This window comes from Phaeodactylum tricornutum, chromosome 6 (genome assembly GCF_000150955.2).
Source record: "Phaeodactylum tricornutum CCAP 1055/1 chromosome 6, whole genome shotgun sequence".
Lineage (NCBI taxonomy): Eukaryota > Bacillariophyta > Bacillariophyceae > Surirellales > Neidiaceae > Phaeodactylum > Phaeodactylum tricornutum.
This window is the reverse complement of record NC_011674.1, coordinates 667,357-689,502: the sequence shown is the minus strand read 5'-3', so window position 1 is coordinate 689,502 and position 22,146 is coordinate 667,357. Positions and strand designations below refer to the sequence as shown.

The 22,146-nt window shown below is 48.9% G+C and overlaps 11 protein-coding genes across 11 annotated transcripts; 3 read left to right on the top strand and 8 right to left on the bottom strand.

Annotated features, from left to right (window-relative positions):
• Positions 1 to 1,001: 1,001 nt before the first annotated feature.
• PHATRDRAFT_34933 (predicted protein) lies at positions 1,002 to 1,706 on the bottom strand (the record flags this gene model as incomplete). The annotated part of the gene is made up of 3 exons (XM_002179235.1): positions 1,002 to 1,305; positions 1,384 to 1,558; positions 1,691 to 1,706. The coding sequence occupies 3 exons, from the start codon at positions 1,704 to 1,706 to the stop codon at positions 1,002 to 1,004; spliced, it is 495 nt and encodes a 164-aa protein (XP_002179271.1).
• A 592-nt stretch (positions 1,707 to 2,298) lies between these two features.
• On the bottom strand, positions 2,299 to 2,936 carry PHATRDRAFT_34932 (predicted protein; the record flags this gene model as incomplete). Its single annotated transcript, XM_002179234.1, has 2 exons — positions 2,299 to 2,627; positions 2,717 to 2,936. 2 exons carry the CDS (start codon positions 2,934 to 2,936, stop codon positions 2,299 to 2,301), a joined length of 549 nt encoding a protein of 182 aa, XP_002179270.1.
• Positions 2,937 to 4,194: 1,258 nt separating this feature from the next.
• On the top strand, positions 4,195 to 4,851 carry PHATRDRAFT_34931 (predicted protein; the record flags this gene model as incomplete). Its single annotated transcript, XM_002179451.1, has 1 exon — positions 4,195 to 4,851. One exon carries the CDS (start codon positions 4,195 to 4,197, stop codon positions 4,849 to 4,851), a length of 657 nt encoding a protein of 218 aa, XP_002179487.1.
• A 113-nt stretch (positions 4,852 to 4,964) lies between these two features.
• On the bottom strand, positions 4,965 to 7,339 carry PHATRDRAFT_45275 (predicted protein). The gene has a single exon (XM_002179233.1). It carries the CDS (start codon positions 7,128 to 7,130, stop codon positions 5,028 to 5,030), a length of 2,103 nt encoding a protein of 700 aa, XP_002179269.1. The 5' UTR covers positions 7,131 to 7,339; the 3' UTR covers positions 4,965 to 5,027.
• A 622-nt stretch (positions 7,340 to 7,961) lies between these two features.
• On the bottom strand, positions 7,962 to 9,138 carry PHATRDRAFT_45274 (predicted protein; the record flags this gene model as incomplete). The annotated part of the gene is made up of 1 exon (XM_002179232.1): positions 7,962 to 9,138. The coding sequence occupies exon 1, from the start codon at positions 9,045 to 9,047 to the stop codon at positions 7,962 to 7,964; it is 1,086 nt and encodes a 361-aa protein (XP_002179268.1). The 5' UTR covers positions 9,048 to 9,138.
• Positions 9,139 to 9,371: 233 nt separating this feature from the next.
• TRD4 lies at positions 9,372 to 10,888 on the top strand (the record flags this gene model as incomplete). Its single annotated transcript, XM_002179450.1, has 2 exons — positions 9,396 to 10,735; positions 10,828 to 10,888. Coding segments are annotated over 2 exons (1,401 nt in total), but the record flags the coding sequence as incomplete, so codon positions are not given.
• A 1,880-nt stretch (positions 10,889 to 12,768) lies between these two features.
• PHATRDRAFT_8269 (predicted protein) lies at positions 12,769 to 12,999 on the bottom strand (the record flags this gene model as incomplete). The annotated part of the gene is made up of 1 exon (XM_002179231.1): positions 12,769 to 12,999. A coding segment is annotated over one exon (231 nt), but the record flags the coding sequence as incomplete, so codon positions are not given.
• Positions 13,000 to 14,751: 1,752 nt separating this feature from the next.
• On the top strand, positions 14,752 to 16,354 carry PHATRDRAFT_26862 (nad-dependent epimerase/dehydratase). Its single transcript, XM_002179449.1, has one exon. The coding sequence runs from the start codon at positions 15,025 to 15,027 to the stop codon at positions 16,249 to 16,251; it is 1,227 nt and encodes a 408-aa protein (XP_002179485.1). The 5' UTR covers positions 14,752 to 15,024; the 3' UTR covers positions 16,252 to 16,354.
• A 378-nt stretch (positions 16,355 to 16,732) lies between these two features.
• Positions 16,733 to 17,441, bottom strand: PHATRDRAFT_45270 (predicted protein). Its single transcript, XM_002179230.1, has one exon. It carries the CDS (start codon positions 17,364 to 17,366, stop codon positions 16,824 to 16,826), a length of 543 nt encoding a protein of 180 aa, XP_002179266.1. The 5' UTR covers positions 17,367 to 17,441; the 3' UTR covers positions 16,733 to 16,823.
• Positions 17,442 to 17,956: 515 nt separating this feature from the next.
• On the bottom strand, positions 17,957 to 20,557 carry PHATRDRAFT_34924 (predicted protein; the record flags this gene model as incomplete). Its single annotated transcript, XM_002179229.1, has 2 exons — positions 17,957 to 18,538; positions 19,553 to 20,557. 2 exons carry the CDS (start codon positions 20,555 to 20,557, stop codon positions 17,957 to 17,959), a joined length of 1,587 nt encoding a protein of 528 aa, XP_002179265.1.
• A 337-nt stretch (positions 20,558 to 20,894) lies between these two features.
• PHATRDRAFT_34923 (predicted protein) lies at positions 20,895 to 21,833 on the bottom strand (the record flags this gene model as incomplete). Its single annotated transcript, XM_002179228.1, has 1 exon — positions 20,895 to 21,833. The coding sequence occupies one exon, from the start codon at positions 21,831 to 21,833 to the stop codon at positions 20,895 to 20,897; it is 939 nt and encodes a 312-aa protein (XP_002179264.1).
• Positions 21,834 to 22,146: the final 313 nt, after the last annotated feature.

Below are 22,146 nucleotides of genomic sequence, written 5' to 3'. Positions count from 1 at the left end.
ACAATAATCAAGGCATCTTTATAAAGTCCGTTGATTATTATTCAGAATGTATGCCATCTATGCTCTTTCAAGTGCATAGAACACGAGCAGCTACCATACCATGGGAATGAAGAGGGCACGCCAAACGGAATATAACGAGTTCCAGAGGGAAGAGGAAAGAAACCCTTCGTCGAGAAACTTGGAACCGAAAGATTCCTGGACAGTCAAGTCTGTGCCGCAACAACACAAAGTCGACAGAAATGAGAGCACTCGACACATGGCTACACTTTTGATGCCGACCGAGCAAGCAAGCAACATAATTGCTGACAGTCACACGGAACTCAATGTTGCTTACGGATGCCTGTTTGTTCCAGTCGTTTTCGCAGCATGGTGGTATTGGACGCGACGTGGCGCGAGAAAATTTGTTAGGAAACTGATGCTCACCACGTCTAACATGCGCTCTCCGTCTTGTGATTCCGCGGCTATCGATAATTCTATGGCCGATGACACCTCCCACGCTCCCCCCACCCGCGCCTCAAGTAGCGACCAATTTAGGTCTTGGAACGATGTTGTTGAACAAGAAAGTCCCGACATGTCGGTACGTTTCGTTCGATGGATCAAGGGCAATCACAGCGCGAGTGGAAAGAGACAAATGAACGCCGTCTCCAAAAGGACTTTACGGCAACGAATGCAACGAAATCTACCTTCACAGCAGCAGGATGATAAGGCATTGCCAATTTTATCGCAGGTACTGAGTGGGGGTGAAGACTCCTGCTTGTCAGATTCGTACTCCAATGCTCGTTCTGTTGCATGGGAATACATACAGGATGTATCGGCGATCGAAATATGCGCCACAACTTCCGATCTCATCGAAGGAGCTATTGAGCTCTCAAATACAAGCACATCAATGTCAAATATGATTGATTCCGCTACAAGGAACTCGAAAGGCACTATGGTCTAACGCAAAACTCAAGAGAGTAATAAAAGAAATCTACTGTAAAGATTATGACTCTGGAATTTATTTAGAGCTCGCCACATTCCTTGATGATTACCTTCTTTGAGGTGGCTCCACTTTGGCTTCCGAAAGATTCGACTTTGTCGACAACGTCGAGGCCTTCGGTGACCTTTCCGAAGACAACGTGCTTGCCATCTAACCATGGAGTATCGTCAGTGCAGATAAAAAACTGGGATCCGTTCGTGTTGGGACCGGCGTTGGCCATCGAAAGAATTCCCTTCCCTTCGTGTGTTAATTCGAAGTTTTCGTCGTTAAATTTGTTGCCGTAAATTGATTTTCCACCCGTTCCGTTGTGGTTGGTAAAGTCGCCCCTGCAGCAGCGAACGAGGGAAGCGTGAGAAAACGAAGAAGTGTGAATGTGAGTGACAAAAATTCAAGTGAAGGCTTACCCCTGACACATGAAACCAGGAATAACACGGTGGAATGAGCTGCCCTGAAAGCCAAACCCTTGTTCACCCGTACATAGAGCACGGAAGTTTTCGGCTGTTTTGGGAACAACGTCCGCACGAAGCTCGAACTCGATGCGACCCACGTCTTCACCGCCAACTTCCATGTCAAAAAACACTGCATGATTGATGAAAGATACGGATGAGCGTCCGACAAATTAAAATGTCTGGCGAGAGCCCTGTCTACGGGTAGCGACATCTCGGGTTTCCGATCCGATCCAGTCACACACAACACCTTTTCCACACATACCTTTGGGGTTGGCCATCAAAGCGGCAGCCGAACGCGAGTAGGCGCGCGTAGCACTGTGACGGAAGGCAACATTGGTCCTGGGAGCAAAGGCAGAAGCTGCCGAAGAAGAGGCCGCGAGAAGGGTGCCGATCATGGTGCTAGTCTTCATATCTTGTTGTGTGTATCTGGTCTCGCGTTCTGACGCAAACTTTCGCGTGATTGTGCGGCCGACCGTTTCGAATGATTTCGAGTCGGTGTTTATTGGGGAAATCTTGCTTCGTCACCGAGGTCAGCTGCATAGGGTTTGGATCTTTGTGGTTGCGCGTGCACGCTTTTGGACCGAGTGCCTTTAATGGCGGAAAAGATCCGTCCGTCCGTTGCCAGTGAACACGATAGTACTGTTATAAGCAAAAGCCTACTCTTGCGCTTCTGTAAGCTGAGAGACCTTGAGCATTTCTGGAAAAGGCATGGTTTTGGTGGGGGAGGATCTAACTGTAAGTAAAACGAGTGCAAAGACAATTTTGACCCTCGCTTTTGCTTTCATTGTAGTGCTGCAATGCGGTACAATTGTTTGATGCTATGTCAATTGTCCGCCAAAAAACTTGAATATACAGTTACACAGACACTTCCTAAAAGTTGTACTTGGGCATGGACGAATCCATGGTTTTGACGTTGGGCATAATGTCTTTTGCTTCCGCCGGCTGATCTATCCTGGGTGCCTTTTCCTTTTTCGCCGACTTTCCCATCGATGGCAAAACAGAACTCATCGGACTAGTGCTGGGCGCCGCCTTTTGCGAAGCTGCATAACTGCTTCCCGCCCGTGGCGTGTCAGGGAGAGTAAGTCCTTCAACATTTGCCACACTCGCCTTCGCATCTTTCAGGTCTCCGTACGATGGCAGAGACATATCCATGATGCGGACACTGTCGGCAATCTGAATAGAAGACGAGAAATGCAGTACTGGACAGAAAAAGTTTTCATAAACAGCAATGAGGATGAGATATTACCAAGAGAATTTAGTTGATGTCTCAACAAGTTAAGCTACTCACAGCTCGGATCATTTGCGGGGGCCGCCAATGCGTTGGTGGCATGGAACGAAACTACGGAGGCAGTTACTATCCCAAAGAAGCGGGCCGCGCCACCCGACCTGCTGGCGTCAGCCTTGGCGCTCAACCGAACCGCCGTATTGTGGTCCGGAACGGCAGGTGCAAAGCCTGATGATGAGTATAAGAGGAGGCAAACGCAGGCGGCTCCGAGGCGGCTCATCATGGTCGTGATTAGAATGTGTTGAACTGCTTGGATACTCTCTTTTGGGTGACACCTTCTTGAGGGAACCCCACCCTGTCCGTTCCCAGCAATAAAAAAAATTCAAGTGTCATGAAGATATCTGAACTATTATTTGTGATTGTCGTCAAGATATCCTTGAATATTAATTCCTACAATCTATCCCATTCCAGAATGCTTCTAGCGAATTCGGGAACACTCTAGAGCGATTGAGAAAGAGGAGGAAAGACTTCCAAGAACTATTCGATCCACTCGATCTGGCTTTGGTGGCAAGCGTTGACATTATCTCATACATTGAAGAGCCCATCAATCGGCAAAGATTCCAACAGCCAATCAATAGAAAGCCAACATGAGTAACGAGGACAGCACCAACAAGAACACTGAACCGGGATTCGTCGACAATCTGGTCCAAGGAACCAAGGATAACATTGAAAAGGCACGAGAAGCCATCCACGAAGCCACGAAACCGCAGGAGCAGAAGGATTCGGAAAAGTCCATTAAGGAGAAGGTCCAGGAAAATATGCCGAAGGATGCCGAGCAAGCTGGAACCCAGATGGGCCAACAGATCGATAAAGGTATCAAGGAAGGACAAAAGATGGTGGATGATCTTAAGGAAAAACGTCAACAGCAGAATCAGTAGGAGACACAAATAGTGCTTCAAAGTTGACACCCCTACATAAGTTGGATAATTTCGACGCGTCGATTGCATAATTGGTATTTAGAAAAAAATTACCATCGAATGTGAGCGGCAATTCTTGCAGCTTTGAGCAATACGTAGAGATGGTATTCAAAATTTCGACCAATTTTTGTTATGCAGAGTAGGACTTTTGATTGCAAAGGTGTAAGGCCGGAAATCGTTTGTGATTACTATTGTATCGTCTGTATTTCAGCGGATCAATTTTGCATTGTGAATTGACTCTATCAATCCATTTTGTGAAGTCAGAATCCAGCCAATATTAGCAACCCCAGCCGACAGCCCTAGAAAGGATGGATTTTTTCAGTATCCAGTAGATTTGTACGATGTTCTTAGTATATACAGTTTGATAGCTGGTAGAGCAAGCGAAATGTTTCAAACAGAGTTCGCGCCATTCTTTTTGTCGGAAACGAACACGCGTGCATACCTTTTCTATATTTGCATCGCTTGTGTGATCTTCTGTACGTCTTCGACTCATTCGGGCACGATGGCAAGACGAGCACCGTCGCTTTGCAAAGAGTCATTTATACAACGAGTAGCGACCCGAAGATGGCATCTTCCATTTCTCGACTTCCTGAATTACCTGTCACCTGTCTGAGGACAGCCAAGGAACTGAAGACAACAGATATTGTCAAGGGAAGCAAAACAGTTATCGGTAAGTGTGATCGAACCCAAAAGCGAGAGTACGATGAAATGATCTTCCTGCTCTCCTCCTCATGTACACTTGTTTGTTTCCAACCAGATTTCTGGACAACTCGGTGCACGCGTTGTCCGGATGCCTTGGATAAGCTGGATGATTTGGCGGCGGCTCCTCGGTTCGCAAACGTTCAATTCGTTTCCATTTGCTGCGATAAGCTCGATGGAGCCAGGGAAATTATTGAAAAAGAAACAGAGCCACGTTGGCAAAATGTGGACCACTACTTTATGGAGCATCAGTACAAAGAAGAAGCCAAGAATGTTCTGGGTTTCAGTGCAGTTCCCTTTTACGTCATGTTGAACGAAAAGGGAGAGACAATACAAATGGGAAACGCTATCGATTTTGAAAGACTAGCGGTCGAAGAAGCTGAGCCCGATTCCGTAGCAACAGAGAACGAAAAGGAAAACATGTTGACAATCGAAAATCCTGTGGTAGATTTGCACGTTGGAAAGAATGAATTGAGGGCAATCAAGCTTGACGATTTCAGTGTCGACGACCTCGATTTTTGAGGGAGCCTGACTCAATTGCTGTAGCCTGGACGTTTCACAGTCAACTGTGACTCTATCCAGCGAAACCTGGCGCTTTCAAGGAGAGGTAGACTTTAAGAGACTTTATAAGTGCTTTTATTGCTTTCAATTTATTCAACAAAACGTTGACGATATTCCTTCCTCGCCCCGGATCAGCGCTAAGGCCGCCAGGTCGTCGGCCCAAGGCAAAAACTACCGGTAGCCGCACCCGTCACCACGTCTAGCGCAATACTTCCGCATCCATCAGTCGGCGAACTTTCTTGGTCGTAGTTGATACTCGCCTCTTCTAGAAGATCATCTTCGTCCTCTTCACCGGGGCGGGCAATATCGGCTCGTGGAGGGCAGAAATCCGGGAAAAAACTGTCCGATGGAGCCGTCAGTGGTCGTGTACGCCGCCGTTTCCGGCTCTCCTGCTGATCCGTAGAATGAGGGTAAACCACACCGGCGTGTACGCGATCTTCCTGCAGCCTTGGCAAAACCGGTGGGGACTCCATTGCAGCAGATGACTCGTTCTTGGAGATTCGAGAATGTGTTTCCGTCTCGTCTCTCGACATTATAACGTCTGCATTCGACAACAACGCTTCATCGTCTTCCACACTATCAGCCAGCGAAGCCGAACTGGATTTGTTCTTTTTCCCAATATTGGAAGCACCATTTTTAGTGGCGCGCACATCCAGACCTTCCCGCAAGGCCTGTGACGTCTTGGCTTCGGCCTTGACATCACCAACTTCGATGAGCTCGCCAGTTTCGTCATCTTTCCTCAAGAACCGCCCACCGCGCTTGCGAATAATCAGAACAATGGTACGCGCCAAAAGCGGCTTTTCCTTGCGTCGCGCCAAAAGGTAGATCGGCTGGAAATCTTGCACAAGCTTCCGAAAGCGGCGATTTCCCACTTGAGAATTCGTACCCCCGCCGCGACCACACAGGACGTCAAAATGATTCACGTCGTTTAAACTTTCGCAGACAGATTCCGTTCCCGGAGGTGTGATGGGCTCCATGGGTGGGTCGGTCACCACAAAGTCAATTTCCTTAGCAGCCTTTGGGAGATGCATATCGTGCTTGCTCCTGTTCGAAGCCACAGGAGTGCCGCTCTTGGATCGCGGCTTGGAAGACTTGGCGGGAGTGACTTCATTCACTCCGGAACGATCCCGATCTGGGTGATAATCCTTGAGCAACCGTTCTTCCTCATCAATCGAGAAGGAGTACTCCGCATGTGGCATACTGAAATTTCTCGCCACTAGAAAAGAATCAGCACGGTAGAGACCCCCTGATGAGTAGGCTGTACCGTAGGGCAAATCTGGCGGTGGAGAATAGCCATAGTGGCGATCGTCAAAGTTCGAAGATACGCCAACCGAGTCGAAACTGTTCCAGGAAGCACCGCCGCCGTAGAACCGATCACAGGGATCAAGCGAGGACTGTGACATCGGCGGCAGCGCAGCTTGGCGTTTTGCTAGCGGAGTCGGTTCACGGGAGTTATGTTCGGAATCAAAGGAAGACTCATTGACAATTGGGGGTCGATGGCGAGCCATCTTTCCTCCCATGGAGTGTGGAGGAGGATGTGGATGCCAGCTTCCTTCTCCACGTCGCATTGCATACTGGTGAACTCGCGGCGGACCAGCGGAGCCATTCCCAGGTCGCGAGACAGGCGATGTGGGAGGGTACTGATAGTAATGAGGCCCTCTTGGTGGAGGTCCGTGAGCTCCGTGCTTCGCACGGTAGCTTCCGAGCTCCGCCACTCTGTGATGGGGAGAAATCACGTTGACGTCATCGGTAGGATAGCGTCGTCCCGGTGGAGGATACTTCACATGTGGAGTGTAGTGAGCAGTTCGGTGGTACCCATCATCGAACGAAGTATTGGGGTTGTACGAAGGTACGGGATAAGGAGGTGGGTAGTCGCCGTGAGGCTGCGGGCGACGTGGGGGTCCGTAGCCCCAGGATCCGGAAGCATGCGCGTACGCACCGTGAGGTATAGGGGACACACCGAGCGAGCCATGCATCGGATGGGGATGCGCTGCTTGCGGGTGTCGAAAGACGTTCTGGTCGGAATGATGAACAGGAGATTGGGCGACTCCTTTACTTCCGTGTGCGTTTCCGCGCACGACTTCAAAACCTTCCTGTTCCGAACTATCAGAAGCCCGGCTTCCAGAGGCTCTCATTAACCGCTGCTTTCGCAAACCAGCAGAGCCTCCCGGTGGATTGTTCCTGGCCTTTGGCGACCGCATTGCGCTTTCCAAACGTTCTTCTACTACTCCCGACGGCATGATTGGATGGCGACTTGCCAGCGATGGTATTACGAGCTACAGCGGTTTGAAATCCACACTCACGAACGATCAACTTCCTCGCGAAATGTTTGCTTCTTTCGTTTCCAACAACGGCAAAATTGTCCTGCAAAGCTGGTGTTTTGGCAGTGGAGATGAGGTTGGACTTTGTACCTCTTCCAACACTTGATCGAGAACGCAATATGGCCTTGCGTTGTAGACCTATCGTGGTTTCTTGGCAATACCCCACACACCGGTTGGACCAGAAATTCAGCAGCGCTCAACGCCTCTGGCCAATTTTTCGGCAGACATCGGCACCCAGTGTACCTAAGTGACTAGAGGAGGGTATACATGTACGATTACACTAAATCCTAACGAATCGAATCGCAGATGACCAGGACTTTCGGAGAATGTCGGTCTCTACGTAGACCCTGGTATTGAAATAACGTTACGTCTCCGCGGAACTTTACTTATAGCATTCTCGACGGAGTGCGGAGCGTTGAAAACAGGTCAGTAGCCCCAAGTTGCCGACATAAGGCCAGACAAGACCTAACTCCAAAATGTGAGCTTGGAGTGGCGGTTCCACCGACGCCTTCGTCTAATTATATAAGGACATGGGTCACCACAATCGTCTGTCGCCTTTCATTCATATATTTTCCAGGTTGCTTTCCATACACTGGAATGATACTGTCAAGTCTCTAATTAAAGTAGAATAAGCTCGCAAACGCTCTGAATATGGTGTTCTTGTTGTTGACGATGATACTACTCCTACGTTTGACAATGTCAAGTTTACATTTTTCAGCGGCATTCCTTGCTTCCAAAACGTGTTGTGGTTTAGACCCAAAACACGTTCACCGTCAAGTGATGCGACAATGATTCAAAAGCTGCAGCTCCCGCAATTATTGTCGCTGTCAGAGCGCCCAAGCGCACCAGTTCCGCATCGGGTACAACATCCGATACCACCACATCCTTTGGCGCCCTGGACATGACAGACGATGCCGCCTTGGAAAGCTTGGACTTTGCATCCCTATTCACATCGTAAGTAAAGTCCGAAGCAGGCCTTCCAAGCTCGTATATTACCGCGCCATCATCAGTTCGAACAAAGCCTTTAGGGATAGTGGTGCGCAAATCACCAACAGGCGTCGTCTGAATTTTGGTGCCGTCCGCAACTCCAATAATTCCGGATACACGACCAGACAAGCCACCATTATTTTCAAAACTGAAATCATCCAAATACGGTAGAACGTCACTCGATGTATCAAATGTGGTGTCGTTGGAGGCACGCATTTCGGCATAGCGCTCCAACAAGAATGGAATCGGATAGCCACATAATTCCGTAACTTCATCGATGAATGTTCGCCACAGTGTGAAGACACGGATCGTTTCCTTTCCATTCCTTGTAACAGGTACCTGCACGCTATATTTGGCCATGTGATCTCGAAGAGCCCATTTTTGTAAGTTACCCCAAGGCAAGTCGTATCTCTTTTCTGCTTCTTGCCGTTCCCTTGTACTCGATGCTCCCTCCGTCTTTAGTATGGCATTGCCTATTGCTTGATTGGTTGAATGCAATTCTTGCTTCCAGTTCGAAGTCGAGTCGTTTCCCTGAGTGTTTTCTTCAATGCCTTTTGGTCGTCCGTACTTTTTCTTTGACCGGGCAATTGCTCGTTTCGGTTCGTCTCTTGGTTGCTGCATTTCTGTGACTTTGTCTAATTTTTCGACAGCTGCATCTACCTCTGTTACAGTACTCTGGTCGAAGGTCTCTGTCTTGTTCGACTGATGTAACGCTAAAAGAGCTCGACGATTGTTCCTTCGAGAACGATGAACGAAAACGATTGGAGACGGTCCGGACGCCGGAGCAAAGCACCTGACCATCGACGACAAAATCGTCAACAGCAGGACTTGGAGAAGATTTTCTCTCATCGTGAGAATTTCAGCTTCTGGAACAATAGGAAGTGTACCGTATCTTTGGAACCAACCGATTGATTACAATCGCAGGATATCCTACCATCGCCATGTGCACTTATGGAATATAAGAGGATGATCCGGGATGTGCTGATGGGTCGATCCTTTCCCAGTCACAGTCAGTCAACTATACTGTACGTGAAATCTCACAAAACAACGCAAGAAGCACGGACGTAAAACCCGGAGCGGATTCATTCTCGAGATTTCCTTTTCGACCAAATTCGAATGATTCCTCTATCGTTCGGGTAGAGGGCATACTTTCTCTATTGCATGTCAAGTATCATGGAACAAGGCAGTCAAACGTTCCCTGTTGCACAGCATCATAATCGTGACAGAGTATACTCACTGTATGCCGTAGCTCTAATTTTTGCCGTCCCGGCACTGGGCGGTTTTAATTTTGGTTTTGACATTGGCGCTACGTCGTACGCCATCGTCCAAATGCAGTCTCCTGTCTTGTCTGGAGTGTCATGGTTTCATACTGTTTTATCTTCGCCAATATTACGCGGTACTATTCTGTCATCGGGATCGGCAGGTGCTTTGATTGGTAGTTCACTGGCGTTTGCGATCGGTGACAAGATTGGGCGAAGACGGGAATTGCAGCTGGGATCTTTACTGTATCTCCTCGGAGCATTGCTAGAAGTCTGGACGGCCCAATCGAGCAGCTGGGGAGCAGTACTTGGTATTACTGTTTTGATTTTAGGAAGAGTCGTTTACGGAATCGGCATCGGCATATCGATGCATGCGGCGCCGACATATATTGCCGAAATGGGTCCTTCCAGTATTCGAGGTTTGTTGGTATCGCTCAAGGAAGCATCGATTGTTCTAGGTATTCTCACCGGATACATGATTGGATACGCGTGCTCGAAACATACTGGAGGATGGGCGTGGATTTATGCATCGAGTACTATGTTTTCGATGCTTATGCTGATATTGTCAACCAGGATTCCGAGAAGCTGTCGATGGCTCATGCTGAACAATATGGAAGACGAAGCGCTCGAATCACTGCAATTTGTGTTCACAGAGGAGCAAGCTCAGGTAGAATTTTCCAACATGAAACAATCACACGAGGAAGCGTGTGCGTTGCTAAGCGATGAAGAGGAAGAAAAGACCGTCTGGCATCGGTCATACCGAGCGCCGCTCATTGCGGGCGTTGGACTTGTCGTACTCCAACAAATTACCGGACAACCGTCTGTCTTGTCCTACGCCACTCCAATTTTCCGAGATGCGGGATTATCGGACTCTGCACCCGTACTTCTCGCACTTTTCAAGTTGCTGGCGACTCTGTCGGCAGCTGTCACAGTCGAAAAATACGGAAGGAAAATGCTGTTGTATACAGGCTGTTCCCTAATGCTCATTGGGCTAACTATTCTTTCCTTTTCTCTGGATGGTGGTACCTATATTGCCAAAGTGGCTGTCTTAGTGGCCATGTTCGTCTATATCGGTGGTTATCAAGTGGGTTTTGGTCCCATCACGTGGCTCCTTACCAGCGAACTATATCCTTTGAGCATCCGAGGCCAAGCAGTAGCTATTGCTGTACAAATGAACTTTTTGCTTAACACTGCAGTCCAGTTTGGAGTTCCGCTGTTGCAAGAAGTCATTGGATTGAGCTTCACGTTTGCATTATTTGGTATACTTACAGCGTACAGGTAAGTGAGCCGGACAAGTGTATGGTCCCAGATAATGTCCGTGGTATCTCTTTCATTCTAACACATTGTCAAACGATTGTTCCACTTGACAGCATCTTTTTTGTTGCAACTCGTGTACCAGAAACAAAAGGTTTGTCCTTGGAGGAAATTGAGCAGGAGTTTGCCGGTATGGAAAAAGCGCGGATGTCAACTGAGCTTGTATCGGAAGCTCAGCAATTGTTGGAAGTTTAAGCAGCTGGTGGATACAACAACGATGATTTGGCAGAATGTCAATCTCTCCGACATGTATAAGTCTCCCTACAAAAGTTGTACAAAGATTCGAAAGTAGTACGCCTCTGTCTACCTCTAGAAACAATAGGCTCATCCTCCGTGAATCGTGTTCATCTGGAAATATTCACGCTGGTGCCCCAAACAAAGTTGATTTTTGAGTCTCCAAAACTAATCTCCATAACGGAGCTGTGGCGCACAAAAAAGCAGACCCTTCACACGAGAGCTTGTACAGCAGAAAACCTCATCCTTTACAACATGGACCGAGCAAAACTAAGTGAATCCAAAGAACTGAAAATGCCATGCCGTAAACAATCTATTGTGTCGAAATCCTAACATCGCTATCGACAGCCGTCATTAAGTTGCTGAAAGTTTCATGCTGAAAAGGTAAACCCCGCAGCCGCATATTTAATACCGATCATTGTAGCCACCGCCACCGCCGCCTCCATAGCCTCCACGGTCATCATAATTTCCGCCTCCGCCTCCACCGCCATAGCCTCCTATAGAAAGAAAAAAAACATATTTTAGAATCTTTGACACACTCAATTGACAAACAATGGGTCAGGAAGTATTGAACATTTTGTCGGGGATACAATGAACGGGATCTTGAGGATTTATCTTGAGTTATAGAATTGCTGAAGCTTCTGGAGGCGCCTTCATAGCAATAAAGCTTTCTTGTCGACTTACACTTGCTGAATCGAGCATAGGACAGCACCACGCGTCTACTAATACCGACCAACAAGGGGCGTTCCCGATAGTCCTTAAAAAGATCCATACATAACATTCAGCAGTGTAGAACAGCCGCCATCTCGGCTCGGAGATCAACTGGAGCGAAACAGTGAAAACTCTACTTGACAAGGTAGACTTCAGTTGCCATGAGATTTCGTGCCCGACGAAAATCGAAAGAACATGCGCTTGGAGTAGAATAAAGAGCCTTCCCGTCCACCAATAAGCAAACGCCGCAATCAAAAACAGCCACGGACATTTTTCGACCAGCGATACTTCCGAGGCCTTTAGAGCCGTGCGCGATACGAAAAAGACCCGGTTTCTTCTTCATGCGAGAAACCAATGGCTTCCTTCAATTGCTATTGAGGATCTTGGAGACGCGCTTGTCGATTAGTTCTTCAAATGGCTTGATATCCCCGACAAATTAACCTGAAATGGAAACGTCTAGGACGCATAATCTCTTGACTTACCGCCACCTCCTCGGCCGCCACCGCCATAGCCACCTTTTTTTACAAAAGCAATAGGAAGAAAGAAGCGTGAGTAAAGAAACAAAACTTTCATGCCGTCACTCAACGAAGGCAGCATCGTCAAAAGCCTACCGCGATCGTCGTATCCACCTCCGTAACCTCCGCCGTATCCACCTCGGCCTCCACCATAACCGCCTTTCGTTAAACACCACCAACCGTGAGTATCAGTCTTCCGAAATCCGGCACAGCCACACCCGTCGAGTCTGCCAATGTCTCCATCTTACGTACCGCGATCTTCGTAGCCACCGCCGCCTCCGTAGCCACCACCACCACCGCGACCTCCGCCGCCTCCGTAACCACCTGCAAACACAAGACAAAAGTGTTGATTAGAAAAGGATATACGGGTCAGAAACACGCCCGTGCCCTCTACAGTGGATACATACCACGATCTTCGTATCCACCTCCGCCGCCACCACTGTAGCCACCACCTCCGTATCCACCGCCGCCACCATCGTAGCCTCCACCGCCACCGTAGCCACCACGACCTCCTCCGCCGCCGCCACCACCAGATCCCTTTGGCTGGGCTTCGTTAACTCGGAGAGCACGTCCGTCGAGTTCGTAGCCGTTCAACTTGGCACAGGCTTCTTCCGCTTGTTTGGCCGGCATTGTGACGAAGCAAAAGCCACGGACTCTCCCAGAATCACGGTCCGTCGGCAAGAAACAATCCGACACGGTACCGTATTGCTCGAACGCTTGTCGGACCGAGCCTTCCTGCGTATCGAACGAAAGATTACCGACGTAGAGCTTGACGTCTTCGCTACCGGACGCGTTGAAACCTCCACCACCACCGGCACCTCCCGCTCCACGGACACTGCTACCCTTGGGGCGAGATTCGTTGACACGGATCGTGCGTCCGTCAACCTGAGCCTGGTCCATCTTGCTAATGGCGGACTCGGCGGCTTCACGGGTTGCGAGCGTGACAAAACCGAATCCACGGGGGCGCTGGGTACTGCGGTCCACTGGGAGAAAGACTTCCGTGACGGTACCGAACTGCGCAAACTCTTCGCGGAGCTTGTTTTCATCCGTAGCTGACATGAACGAAAGTTTCCAATAGTGAGATGAATAAAACGATAAAGACCATGCCCGGTTGACTGTCCGCAGATCGCACGTACCGTAATCCAGATTGCCTACGTAGAGCTTGATGCCTTCCGCGTCGGCGCCATTGTCCGCAGGAGCACCGTTATCCGCAGGAGCGGGGGCATCTGCATGCGCAGGGTCGGGGGAGCGGGAACGTTCACGATCAGCCATGGTTTTGAGAGAGAGGGATAGTGTTGTACTACTGTAAGTACGACTGCTATTGTTGTTGGATCTGTTGTTGAAAACGGATCACACCGAGTGTTTATATGCTTCGGTGTAGTGTTTCGTAACTGCGGCTGCGGCTGGGGCTGCTACTACCGTGCGAGAAACACCACGGCCTTGGGATTTGTCCCGGCATCGGTTGGTTGTGGGTGGGATTGCCGTTACATACCCGGAGAAACAGATGGATTCGCAAGGACCAAAAATCGCGCGAAATCTTCGCGCAAGCCATCACAAGCCCATTACCTAACATTCATCAATCGGGGAATGACCCAATGGAGTTCCGAATCCCTTTCCCAATTTCGGCAAGGTTCGTTCAATTCAGGACCTCGAACCTCGTTGTTGCGTCTGTCTTTCCGCCATGACCAGAAATTACGCGTCAGGGCTTGGGTGGAATCGTTCCGAGAGAGGGTCGTGCATACGTCAGCTATCGTCCCTGCGCTGCCCGTGCACTGAGTCATTCACTCCACGAGACGAGAAGTGTAGGTTCGGAAATGTCTCAACACAACGTGGCGTTGTCTACTTCGGTGCGTCAATTTACACCAATCAAGTACGAAGTAAACGAAATACCTGCATTGTCATTGGTACAGCCCAGGCGATTGGAAGATGACGCAGCTCGCGTCGAACCCAGCAACGCACTCGGAAAGAACATTCAGGAATCTCCCGGTCGTACGACAATCGGAAAAACGTTGGGCCTTCTTGCTGACTGCCCCGCCCAGCCCTGCCCACGCTACTGCGTACGCTCCACTGGTTCACAATTTGCTCCTCGTCCGTCCGTACAAGTACTTGTCGTTTCGTGTTACGTTTTTTTGGGTCCCCATTACTTTGCTTCACATTATTCCCACTCGCAACACAAGTAAAAGCAATCGTCCAGATTCATCGCCATTCCTCTTGAATTTAGTTCACGAGGACTTTTACTACCCCCAAACACCGTCACAACGTTTCCACACGCCAACTTTCGTCAATCTTGCGTCAAAGGTAAGCGGTTGGAGCGAGGCATCCCGAACGGAATTGTCGTATCATGGTTGATGGACGAAATTGCGTGGTGCAAACCTGTTCCAGTACGCAATTCTACGCATTTTTCTACGGGTTTTCGAGGTCGTGAATAGGGTTCCACGACGTACGCGAGCTTTGGGGTTTCAACGGGGATTCGCCGGAACTCGAATAGCACGAATCTTGACGAGAACGGGAGAGTTTGATCCCGTGGATACGGATGCACATGCAGGGATGATGGAAGGAAGACTCGGTAGCACTGTTCGGCGGAGCGCGACGTTGTGGACGTCTCATTCGTTCGTTGCTCGTCGTCGTGCGTCGTCATCATTGTTCCGACGATTCGGCGGATGGGTCCGGTGTTTTCGTGTGGTCCACTGTTTCCTGACGCAACTTTGATTTTTTCACATCACAGGAGGAACCAAGGCTTTATAAAGACTCAGACGCAAGCAAACACCACAAGAACAATATACCATTTTAGTCATGAAACTCAATCATGCTGCCAGCATGCCGGCACTGCAGGCATCTGACGATGATGCAACCTCCCAGTCGAGCTCTTCGCCATCGGAATCGTCGTCGCACTCCATGTCCCGCAACCATACGTCAATGGACTTGACGGAGATTGATGGCGCATCCACTACAACGGTTCCTCCTCACGTCGACTACAAAAAGGTCCTGGTGACGGGAGGTGCCGGTTTTATCGGAAGTCACGTGGCCGAATATCTGTTGGCGCGTGGAGACGACGTCGTGATTATCGACGAAATGAACGACTACTACGATATCCGTATCAAGCAGGCCAATCTGGAATTATTGCGCCAGGCTTATACCGACGAAAAACGTCTCAAAATATACCATGGTGATATCTGCGACGAAGCCCTGATGGAGCAGATTTTTCAAGACGAACGACCCCAATGGGTGTGTCATATGGCGGCTCGTGCCGGTGTACGCCCCTCCATTCAGGATCCGTACGTGTACATACACAGCAACATCAAGGGTACCACGCATTTGATGGAATTGTCGGCCAAGTTCAACGTGAAGAATTTCGTGTTTGCCTCGAGTTCTTCGGTCTACGGGGGTTCCAAGTCTACCTTCTTTTCCGAGGAGGAAGTCGTGGACAATCCGGTCTCACCGTACGCCGCCAGCAAAAAAGCTTGCGAACTTTTGGCGTACACCTATCATCATCTCTACCAGTTGAACATCTCGGCGTTGCGCTTCTTCACCGTGTATGGACCCCGTGGTCGCCCCGATATGGCGCCCTTTAAGTTTATTGATCGGGTCAGTCGCGGTGTCGAGATTCAGCAGTTTGGAGACGGCTCCTCTTCACGCGATTACACCTACATTTCGGATATTGTTGACGGTGTGGTCCGTGCAATCGACCGTCCCCACAAGTACGAAGTCTTCAACCTGGGAAAAGGTAGCGGAACCTCCCTAAAGGAATTCATCGACTTGGTTCAAAAGCACACTGATCGCAAGGCAGTTATTCGTGTCATGCCGGATCAACCTGGTGACGTGCCCTACACCTGCGCCGATGTTTCCAAGGCCGACCGACTTTTGGGATACAAGTCCAAGATTTCCTTCGAAGAAGGTATTCGCCGTACTGCGCACTGGTACCAAAAGGCCTACGCCACGCGCGAACTGGAAGTCTGTCCAGAATTACAGGCCAACGGAATGGGTCGAGCGCCTTCAATGGTCGAGCTGAAGCAGTTCTGAAAATGAAAGCTTTCGCACCCGATCCGTTCCTTTACATATTCGACACATGTAGTTCATCCTTCTATGGAGTAAGCTGTTTAGTCATTGCACATATACTATGATGAAAGACAACTGGATTTGCTTGCGAATAGCTTGCCAATTACATCTTATTTCTGTAGAATCGCAAAAACTTTTGGGGAGTAGCAACGTTGCACTGTACTGTGTTACTCGTTGAAAGGTACGTAGACAAAAACTCGTACGAAGAAAAGTTTTGTGAAGAGCACCATTGTGTATCAGTAGCCATAACGAATGAAAAAGCGTGTATTTCGTCATGCTACAGCAGTCCACGCGGATTTGCCTGGTACGCACTACCGTAAATATGCTTGGAAACAGAATGCCAACGTCCTTCAAGCCAGGGTGGAGCAACAATGTTTGGGAGGGCAAAAGATATCAATCACCAGCCCACTAAAGCAAGCAACCACAACGAATGCCTTCGAATATGCTTTTTAAACAGGTACTCCCTTTCATGTTTAAATAAGTCTTTATGGATGCATTAGAATAGTTTGGAGCCGTTGTGCCATTCAAGTTTGTTTTCATATTTCGCATACATTCTTCATATGGGACCGATCAATAGGAGAAGGTTGGTAGCGTAACATTGTCTCAACTTCCTCGTGAAGATCAGGCATATCCCTGGCGTTTTCACCCGAAAGACTCACAATGGCGGGAGATAACTTCCCAGATGAAATCTTTGCTCGCTTTCGGCTGCCCTCGTCTGACCCAACAAAATCTGAGCTATGGCGAACACTTTTCTTCGTCCGAATCACATTGTTGCGGACATCCAAACCTTCCCGAAGCGTTTGAGATGTCTTTGAGACGGCCCTTTTGTCGGGAGCTTCTGTCCAAGCATCAGACACATCATCTCGGGCCAAAAATCTTCCTCCGTTTCGATGAACGAGTTCTACAATCTTCCGGGCAATGACAACCTTGTCCTTTTTCCGTGCAGCGAGGTATTCTGTTCGATAACCAGCCACGATTGAACGGTATGCACAGTTGCCATAATGGTTATTTGTTGCTCCCCCGCGCCCTAAAAGGACATCGTTCTCTTCAGGCATCGTCGATGATTCTTCAAGACTCATGTCAGAGCTGATATGAATACAAAGCCCCTCAAACACGAATGTATTGATCTGTCAAAGCCGGCAGTTGGAGGCGACGGTGTTCGAGTTTGTGCAATTTTGCGTGTCTCGTCCCTTCGTTTACTGAGCGGAAAAGTTGACTGTGAAACGAACCACAATCTTTTTCACCCACGATTCAACGCCGGTCTACTAGAAGGAAACTGGTAGGCGATACTTTGTGGGATTGAAATTCTTCTTAAGCGTAGGAACATAGGCTCGAACACAGCCTTTGTGATTTACGTCGCGATTTGATACACATCTAAGGAGTTTGATTCTGGTAGTCACAGTCAGTCATTTTTTGGACAGTGAGCGACTTACGTTGCCGTAATCACAGAGTGATTACTTGGATGTTTATTGAAATGCGAACAACCTACAGGCTGACCACATGCATTCCAGCTCCAATGCAGAAAAACCAGGCTCTTCTGCGGCAAATGCTGGTTAACATTGGTGTGCTAGCACAAAGCACACGGTTAATCAATGTGTTCCTCTTTTCTTCAGCAATACACGATCCAAGTAACTGTAGATAGCATATTTACATTTTTTTCAAAACAACATTAGAATATTCGGAATCCTGAATCGACGTTATTCCAGCCTTTGGACTGAAGGAACTTGTCGACTCCTTCTCCATCGGCCACGTCATTGTTTCTCCCCCATAATCGAAATCCGGAGTCCACCTGATTCCACCCGTGCTTCTGAAATAACTCATCGACTCCAACATCCGGAGAAACTAATCTGTAGAGATCGTCGTCCTGATTAAACGTTTCCCGCAACCGATCGGCGAGCACAGCCCGGACAGCGCGCTTTCGACGATAAAGCTGGCCATCCGCCCATCCTAAGTTTTCGGCGTCTCGAAGGACATTGGCAACGAATCGAACGTCACTGTCAGTAAGCCAGTTTGTTTGTGCCGTTTTCAGCAAAGCTTTCAAGACTATGTCGACGAGAGCATTGTCAGGTTTTATCAAAGCCTTCAATTGCATTTCATTGTATAAATGCAGTGCGCTTCCCCGACTGTCGCTTGTGTTCTTTTTCAGGAGTGCAGATATCAGCGTCGAGAAAGAAACTACATCAGGCTTTAATTTAGCTTGGCCGTTTCGTTTGTGAAAGTAGTATTTGAACGTCTCCAAAGCTAACCGATCCTGACAACAACGGTAGCATGCATCAAGAAACGCATTCACTGCAATTGTGTCTGGTTTTCTCAGCGTTCTAAATGCCTCCAGAGATGCCTTGATATCTCCGCCCACACCGCAAGTCTGAACAAGTGCAGTCACCACACGGGGAGTTCCTTTCGAAATGATTCTCTCTTTCTCGAGCTTGCTCACAAGCGTACATGCTTCTTTGACACGAGGCTCGTCACAGCGACCAAGAGCTTCCACCAACGCAGATACCGTCACGGCATTGGGACGAACTTGTGCGTGAATCATCTCGCGTAATATTTTCAGCCCAAGATCAACCCATCTATCCAAGTCATCGTTAGAGGCTTCCAGCTCCAACACAGCTGAAATGAGTGCATTGTACGTGATGACGCTAGGTTGCATTCCAATCTTTCTCATGTAAGCCATCATTTTCTTTGCTTCTTCCATACGCTTGGCCCGTCCAAAGCCTGCAATCAAGCACGTGTAAGTATACTCATTCGCTTCTACTCCACGGGACTGCATGAGTGGAAGGATTGAAACTGCTTTATCTAGTTGCTCAGACTTCGCATATGCGTCCAGTAGCTCTGTATAAGCTTCCACATTTGGATGCTGTGAGCCTGCTTCTTTAGGTTGTCGTTCAGTCTGTTCCGACAAGACGCGTTCGGCCATACCAAAGTCACCCGCTACTACCGCTGCGTGGACCAAAGTGTTGGTGGTCACAGCGTCACACATGCGCCGCCTCCGCATTTGTTCACACAGTTCTAATGCCGCACCGAGCATACCCAAGTTAGCATAGCCTTTGAGCATGGTATTGTAAGTTCTCTTGTTTGGAGGTGGACAAGTAAAGGATGTGGCAATTGCGTCCTTGAGCATATCCTGTGGACGTTGCATTCGATCAAATACGCCACGGGCCTTGTCGATAGCGTTGCAGTTGACGTACGCATCAATCAGGCTATTGAACATGACCGTATCCGGAGTAATTTTGCTTCTTTCGGAATGTTGGAGGACCATCTCTACCTGCTGCAAATCCTTCAATCTACCGTATCCTTTAAGTAGAATCGAAAAGGCCACTGGCGATAGTGGCGGCGCATGCTCGGTCCGCTCTTGCAAAGCAATAATCCGATGCGCCATGTCCATCCTTCCTGACTCGGTGAAGGCGTTGAGAACCATGCAAAAATCCTTTTCGTATACCACCAAAGGGGAAGATTTGTTCCGAATGCCCACACCGGTTACCAGACGTTGCAAAATCCTAAAGGCAGCTGCGGACATGTTTGAAAGAAGTGGGTCGTGCTGTTCACCTCGTCCCACCTCAATTAGTTGTGTGAGTGCCTTTAAGGCATTCAAAAAGGTCATCTTGGGCAGCAAGTTGTACGGTTCCGACAGGAACTGCGACGAAAGCTGAAGTTGTAAAGCCTCGACGCCCATCATGACATGCTTTCGTGCTCGGGATGGTGATTCCATTTTTACATTAAATGTCCTGGCGGCGAAAGTTTGAACGCTTCGGTCCAGGCATTGACTCATAGAGCGCATCATCGTATTATCACTGGCCGTCGCAGCATTGGCAGAAGAAACGCGGATGACTTCCAGTAGTCTTTGTATTCCCTCCAAGGCACCTTGCAAGTCGTTCGCCTTTATTAGCATATGGGTTTGTTGCTCGAGATCCCATATCTTCTGGCGTAGTGCTTGCATATCCGACACATCTTCTGGTATAAGCCGGCTTTGGCTGCCATCCTCGTAGTCGATTGACGTCGCCTGTAGACGATTCCTCAAGACGACGGATTTGTTGCTTCGTATTCTTTGGGAAGAGCTCACCATGTAGCGCGGGGAGACCCGGCGAAGACAGCTTTCTTGCGAGTGCAAAAAGGCTTCTCCCTGATGAGACAGAAGCAGCAGTATTGCTACTATGGGTCCTATTGCGGCCGATGCGCTGCCAGAGGAGGAGTAACTCTGACGAAGCCGTCGTCGTCGACACACGAAAGTGTCCCCTTCCGCCACTGTATCGGAAGCTATCAGTTGCGTCATTTTACTCTTCGCTTCCAAATCTGCCGACCAGCCGGCACTTCTGATCGTGGTTGATAAGATGAGCAGACTGCTAAGAAAATCACGATAAGTTATAATTCTCCATCAGGGTGTATCGTACGGAGATGGATTTACTGCATCAGCAGAAGCGTTTTTAGTTTTCCTCGTAGTCACTCCAGCTGACGTACCCAACCCGTAACAGTGAAGAAATTGTTTTCTCCCCGACGAGCCCTGACTACATAATTGAAACGAGGGTTACGTTTGCAGTTTTGTTCGGGATTGGTAGTTGCCGATGGTCACAGTCAATACCGAAACTAATAGCGTTTGACTATTTATTTCCTCAGGATTCATCCGGTGGTAGCCATCCAAGCAACTTCCCCACCGATACCATGATTTGCACGTTGTCTTCTTGCACTGCCTGATAGGATTTGTGAGCATCTTCTCCTGCTGCTAGTCTCTCGTCCATAGTCAAAGAACCCCGCTGCTGCATGGCGTCCATGATTAGTTCCAACGTGCGATAAACTCCCAGATCTTTCGAGGTAGAAAACTCTGGGTGTGCCTGAAACGAAATGGCATATGGACTGGCGGGCGCTAAAGTTTCAAGCGATGACTGCTCGTTCTTGCGGAAATACGCAGCTGCCTGAATGGGAATGGCCTCGCTCCCTCCCAACGATACGGCATTGGAGGGAAGCTTTTCTACCATATCACCATGCGTAAAGTATAAATCGAAAGAGTCTTTTCCACCCAACATGCTCCATCCTTCGGGCGTGGTCGACATGACGTATCGTCCAGCTCTGGCACCCGTTGGTACCGGGGTGGCTGTCCCGTCAGGAAATGAGTGAGCCAGAATTTGGTGCCCAAAACAAATGCCCAACGTTTTCCTCTCCCGGGAAACAATTTCTTGCTGAATTGTTTCACACAATTGGTCGATCCAGTCCTTTCTGTCGTATGCTGAAGCAAACGAACCAGGAATCCAAACGCCGTCGAAGGAATCCCATTCCTCTTGATCTTTTGGATACTGAAACTTTTGAACATCAAAAGTTTTAACTGCAATACGCCAGCAACTTTTGGGTCGCGTTGCCAACGCAGCTTTTGAGAAGAGATCCATGAACAGTTGTGCCGTATGGTCGATGGGGCCGTAAGGTACATTCGGTTCGCAACCAAGCATCGCAAACCTCAGGCAGCGTACATCGTCCGCCGTGGAATCCCCTACAATTCTTTCTAGAAAGGTGGGATCCTCAGGAGGAGGCTCATTCCAATTCGTCACGTCTTCTCTCATGTTTTTCCTCATGGAGTCTTCATTCCCATCATTTTGTTGGCATGTATGGAACGGTAAGGTGGATTCTGGATTTTCTGCTGGAAAAATGAGAAGTTCGTCTGGGTGAGATCGGGACGATAGATCCATGTCCCTTCCTAAATAGGTTCTGTCGCGTAGTCATGTCAAACCCACCTATTTCGGCCTGAAGCACGGACGCTCTCTTCACAAAACGGCCTCCTCAACGGTCCACAAGTCAAAGCCAACCATCTCGCTTCCCCTGCACGCATCCACCATCCCCGGACGCCTTGCAAAACGCTGCCGCATCTTTATGCCC

Bases quoted from the DNA above. Each gene is read 5' to 3' on its own strand.
- PHATRDRAFT_45275 (XM_002179233.1), bottom strand. From the start codon at position 7,130: ATGCCGTCGGGAGTAGTAGAAGAACGTTTGGAAAGCGCAATGCGGTCG.
- PHATRDRAFT_26862 (XM_002179449.1), top strand. From the start codon at position 15,025: ATGAAACTCAATCATGCTGCCAGCATGCCGGCACTGCAGGCATCTGAC.
- PHATRDRAFT_45270 (XM_002179230.1), bottom strand. From the start codon at position 17,366: ATGAGTCTTGAAGAATCATCGACGATGCCTGAAGAGAACGATGTCCTT.